Genomic DNA, 6066 nt, shown 5'->3' on the forward strand with positions numbered 1-6066 from the left:
GAGCGCACAGGTTGCTGCTCGAGGCTCTAACTGTGAAGTGAGCCTCCGCCGCGCTCGCGCGGGCCAAGTCGATGGTTTTCGACTTTGAGAATGAGAGTTTGTGACGAAGACCTCTTCATTCTGATTGGTCGGTAAGCCGAACCTAAGTGGGGGAGGATGTAACGGGGTACGTAGCCCTAAGTGTACCCTGGCCACATGAAGTGTGACACTTCACACTTCAGGAGTATGACACGTCATACTCTGGGATATTTGGTACAAGGTACCAAGGTCGTTCAAAGCCAACCATTGGTTAAATGACATTGCATTTCTATAGGTAACTAATAGCTTGTATTAAACCCAAACTTAACCTACCTATAAATATACTCAGTTTACAATCTACCTTATTTAGGTCACTTCGCTCTCTTTAATTAAAGAGGGGACCTGTGAACTGCCGTTCACTGAGAGTTTGTATACTCTCGGAAGATAACTTCCTCTAGCGCAAGGTGCTGTGTGACCCCGTCACAGACAAGCTATTCACTGTGTCCTATCACTTTTCTTTTTTGCACTACCGTAGGAGATGCTCTAATTAAATAAGGCAAAAACTGTAAATTTTCAAATTAAAATTCAGTATTTAATACAACAGGGACAATTAAAGAAGGACCACCGACAATATTGCAGGAATGTTACATTTTGAACTGCATACTCCCTCTGTTCACTAACATTAGAGACATTTCGACAAATATCACAGCATATTGGCCAAATACATATCCGATCACGGGTGATTTGATTGAGATCCCATTGCAGTGGCTAATAGGCTATTTTTTAAGTCACCACCCTTTCAGATCCTGGCGATAGATGCATATTTACTGGCAATGAATCTTCAGCCAGCACCATGTCTGCATGACACCATTCTCCTTTTATGCGGGCCTTTTAAAGCTGCAATAAGATGGAGCACAAGCCAAGGCACATACACTGCTCTTGTGCAGACTTCGGGTGCCGTAGCTACAGGTGGCGGGTCGAAATTGATGGGGGTGGCTGACACTATGACCTTCTGGGGGCCATCCTTACGATCATTTGTGGAGAAATGGGTACGTACGGATTGGAATGCCCATAATTCAAGTGTTTGAATGGACCAATCCAGACGGAGGCATTTTTACTATGGGAAATAGCCTGACCATGATTCTGAAATGCTCCTAATTTAAGCGAACGGAGGAAATGAAAGATTTATAAGTTTCAATGGGTGCTCCATCATTACGACTTTAGCGGTAGGTATGTTTTGCTGTTAACCAAGCTCTATTTGTATTAACGCCGTATTGCGGAAACGCTGTAGGACCACAAACACGCAGGCTGACAAAGTTCTACTGTAGTATAAAATGTGAGAATACGTGCTGAGATGCTTTTTTTATCAAGGCCCCTTTTCAAGGAGCCATGTCAAGCTCGAACCTTGCAGGGCGGGATCTCTCTCAGTCAGTCCCTTAGCCTTGACAAGTTTATTCTCCTCCTCCCGGCGTAAGAAGAACGTCGAGCATCCAAGGACGTTCTTTGAGCAAAAATTTCACGTCCTTTGTTGGAATCTACATGGGGTTTGCACATAATGTCAAATTCTCTAGATTGCCATTCAGCTCACTATAATGGACTTACGGCAATTCTTCCGCGCCCGCTTTCGGCCCAGTCATCGAAAAGGCTTGAATATTTTGTCCTTTTTTGCCGCTACCGACAATGACAGAACCTAGATCGTGATTCAGTCGTGCATGAACCTACAGCAACCAGTTAGTAATCAAATGGCCCGTAACGATAAACACGCACAGCGTACCCCTGCTTCTTCAATCACCTCGCGCAAGCTGCTTTCTGAATACTCTCGCCCTCGTCCCAGCCTCCCTTAGGAATGAGCCACTCACGTGGTTTCTTCGAGCTTGAAATAAGGACGCCATTATCACCTTCCCATACCACGGCCGCTGACAGCATCCTATTACCGGCGTCGTCATACTTCTGCTTCTCACGTCCAATATGGGATGCCAAGTATTACTTCGGAGGGAGTTTCATTCCCTCAAAGGGCTCAATCTTCCTGCGCATTCCTTCACCAGTCAACTTGCTATACAACGCCCCATCATTCTCCATTTGATCTTCGACTTTTTGTAACTGTCTCAGCGTTGTGAGGCTCAGTTCGTCGGCCTCTTTGTAGTGCTGGGAGAGCTTCGTCACAAGTCCTGAGCGCTCTCTGGCCGCCTCCACCACATTTTTCAACCGCATTGCCGGTGTTAGCTTCTCCACCTTTACCAACACGTCGTCCATCTTGTTCGTCTTCCCCACTATATCGTCTATCTTCCCCGTCATCCCCACAGCGTCGTCCACTTTTGTTATCAAATCGTCCATCTTCTCGAGTCCACCTCTTTCTTCACGCGGATGCTCGATTTCATCCTCCTCATGTTGGCGAAGGGATCGGTTGATATTCTGGTTGTCAGCAACGAGTTCCTGAGGCAGACGTTCCAATTTCAAATTGGCCTGCAAGATGTCACCGTCTTGCATAGGTAAATTGCCAGACACGGCATGAATAAGGGCGGCGATAATTAACAGTACGCGCATGGTCTGTACCGGTATATGCGTTTTGCGGCGCAAATTTGGAAGTGAGCTTTGTCGTAGCGTGTTTGGCACTGAGGTTGATGCAACTGAATTCTAGATTTGTGTAAATTGGAGCATATGTCATTACATGTAACACGGACAGGTGGTTCAGAAAATATTAAAAATTAAGTATGACGCCGTTCACAATCCGTATAGATCCCTTCGCTGTTCATTGCAAACTGACGGGTGTCGGTTATTAAAGCAAAATCGTAATCACAAGTATTCGTAATCGAGGGAAGGCTTGAGACCAGAAAGTCAGATATTTCTTCAAAATAAACATAACTTTTCTGCTACAGGACACTGAATCGCACCGAATCAGTGGCAAAATATGTCGCATTGCGGATTAATTTAGCTGTTTCCCTCTTCACACCGTATTGCTCGTGCGGTGAGCCCGCGCGAGTCGACATAGTTTGAGCTAGTCTTCGAGTATCAATGGCTAGCTCGGATGCTTCAAAAGAGATTCAATATGTAGCTGTAAAGCTGGGTCCAAAGATCAACATAAATGCAATAACAAACAATTTCCACAATATTGGTACATGTATTGCTTTCGAGCTAAAGTGTTTTTAGGCGCGACAGAGAAGTTGCGCTTCTTCTTTAGACTCATGGCATGTGCTTGCTGGTAGGATAATTTCTCTTGAGTCGAACTTTTGTTCAGCCCTCAGCTAACATTTTGGTGTTAGCTAAGTGTAGAGCGATTGAGCAACGGCTTACGGGGTACCGTTTAATTTTTCCGATGAGGGCTGTCTATATGAAAAGCTATATCCAGTATTAAATCGGTCCCAACAAATATCGGAATTTGATTGGTTCTTTTCGTGTTATTACCTGAATTATCATCAGTTTTAGTAAACACAACCACTGGGTGCCGCTTTGTCTTTATTTGAGTAAATAAAAGACACGTTTGGGTCTATGACCCCGTCCTTATTATGGCGTTCTTGCTGAATTGTTGGACTGTCTTTTCCAAAAAAAAATTAAGTTGGAATAAAGGGCCGGTCCCACTTATTAATTATTACGTACTTACGTCAAATTAATCGTACCTATGGGGGAAGTGGTAAAAGTAGTCATTTATCACCTTTGAGCCGCTGTTTTACCAGAGTTGGATGTCTACCGACATAAAGCCGGTTAAAAGGTTTTGATCACCAATCATCTAACGATCTTAAGTTCGAATTTGTTGAATTAATGTGGCCCTATTTTTCCGGACAGAGGAAGTACTGAAGAGGACACTCCGGTAGGTAGACCGAGCAAATTCGAGGTTTTATCTAACATATACCAATGTTCTATAGAGCACTTTCAGGTAAGCATGTGTCTGAATCTCTGGCTACGCGTTATGAGAAGGTGTTGGTATGAAATCAAGAAGACCGGAGCTCCCAGGCACACAATTTCGCTGAGGCTTTCGCCTATCATGTATGTCTACACGGGAGTACTTTCAGTATAAGGCCATGTGCACTTATTGCATCTACATGTACCAGAGTTTAATATCATTTTAACGCACTCGTTTCGTACATCTAATTCATAAATAAAAGTGAGTCGGCTGCATAATCACGTACTGCGGTACTCTGTACAGTTTCAGTACATGTATATAACGCGATCATACAACTACTTCGAAGTAAGGTTTACTTGAAGGAAGAATAAACGGCATGGACTCCATGATGGCGATCTAAAAAAAATCCAATGGTAAGAGTCGCTGGAATCGTATCGTCGTTTTACATACATGTAGTCATTCTTGTATTCACTAAGAGATTCTCATGTTGAGTCCCTCAAATCTCTTTCTGCTTACAATCTCGAGTAGCGACTAATCACTGTCTAGGGGTTAAGATAGGAGTTTCACTTGCAGTTAGAGTACAGTACTATAGTACAGGCGTTGCACAAACCGCTGGAGTATACGTGGGTGGTGTGTATTGCAGTTTTTTTCTACAAGCTAAAGCAATTCCTGCGCATTTAATCCCAATACTCTCTGAGATTAATTTCAGAGTTAAGGGTCCGATTGGTGTTTCAATTTTCGTATAATTTTAGGCTGGGTGTTTATATCCTGAATAAATCATAAATTCATGAAGGGTCAATACAAATAATCTGTGAGGAATCACAGTGACGGACGTGGACACTTAACCTCTATTTGATTAATAAACTTTACAAATGCTAGATGTCGCGGTTAAGTACGCATATTTTAATATTGAATGTTGCACGAATATTTCACGAAAAAAAATACCGGATCGCTTACTGCGGCTGTGATTTTATCATAGATTGCTTGTTGCCCAGCATTGAGGCGACTTTCAGCGCGCACGATTGCCTTTAATGTAGCATTATCCTGTTAGCTTGTGGCGAATTAGCGAATTGTCCTGAAGAGTCTGGAGTACTAATCATGGATGATCGCTAAGTTGAGGAAGATCAAAATCCTGTATAGCGTACCCGCTAACTCGCAAAAGGTCGCTAATACTTTTCAGCGTCTCGGACATAGCAACTGCCCTGAATTGGATCGAGCATGCTGCGGTATCTGTGTAGAAAGTCCTCAGACAAATCCTTGTAAAACTTATCCCACAAACCGACAAAATTCGTAGGCACTAAGTACACCAAAAGCGTAGCAAACAACTGGCGAAGATGGTAGGGCATTTTGTATGCTGACGCCTCGGTCATACACGCAACCAATTCCTCGTCATTTTGAAGGTAGCCGGCATGCAGAGCGGATGTCTCATATTTCTGGTGAACAACGCCACCTACCGTCCCTAAATCTTCGAATGAAGTAGGACCTCTGCGATGACATAGCATCACGCGAAGGCAAAATCGCTCAGCATCCCGTATCGACACCTGAATTTATTTTCCGATTCCGAGCGATGCTTGGAATTTGGTACGGCGGGTCCATTGTTTATCCTTCCAACTGAATTTTTCGGTATCTCCTGGTAAAGCAATGTTTTTGCGATTTGATTTTTGGGGCATCGCTGGCACACAAATTGAAGAATCGAATAAGCCTCGTGTGCTCGCCATTCACAAGAACGGGCTCAGGTCGGTCGTTAGACTGAAAGGCATCCATCTGCCTCTCTTTCAGATGCACTGTGAGCTGCGCGACGGAATGACTCTTCCCTCAAGCGGAAAAGTCCAGAAGCCGCATGCAAGCAACAGGAGACATGTATCGTGCATTGGGATCGCGCAACACCTCATTTATCTTGTCGCGCAGTCTACCCTTCAGTTTTTCTGCTCACCATCCCCATCACGGCTTCAACCGTGAGTACTACCGTGTCGGAACCCTTACCCACATAGCTGTATAGATTCTTCACATCCGTGATAGCCGTACAATCGCCACGTTAATGTGACAGCTATACTTCTGCGAGTAGTACGGGTTGTAAGGTACAACCCACCGGCTCGCCGTCGCATTACCATATTCCCGGCCTCGCAATTTTAACACATCCTCCGACCGACGGCGACGCCTGTACACCGGATACTCACCAACACTTGCTCGGGTAATCGCAGCCAAAGGGT

The 6066-nt window shown here is 44.4% G+C and overlaps 1 protein-coding gene across 1 annotated transcript; it reads right to left on the bottom strand.

The window, feature by feature from the left end:
• Positions 1-2001: 2001 nt before the first annotated feature.
• Positions 2002-2562, bottom strand: PITG_15728 (secreted RxLR effector peptide protein, putative; the record flags this gene model as incomplete). Its single annotated transcript, XM_002897954.1, has 1 exon — positions 2002-2562. The coding sequence occupies one exon, from the start codon at positions 2560-2562 to the stop codon at positions 2002-2004; it is 561 nt and encodes a 186-aa protein (XP_002898000.1).
• Between the last annotated feature and the right edge of the window lie 3504 nt (positions 2563-6066).

This window comes from Phytophthora infestans, genomic scaffold, assembly GCF_000142945.1.
Source record: "Phytophthora infestans T30-4 supercont1.40 genomic scaffold, whole genome shotgun sequence".
Lineage (NCBI taxonomy): Eukaryota > Oomycota > Peronosporomycetes > Peronosporales > Peronosporaceae > Phytophthora > Phytophthora infestans.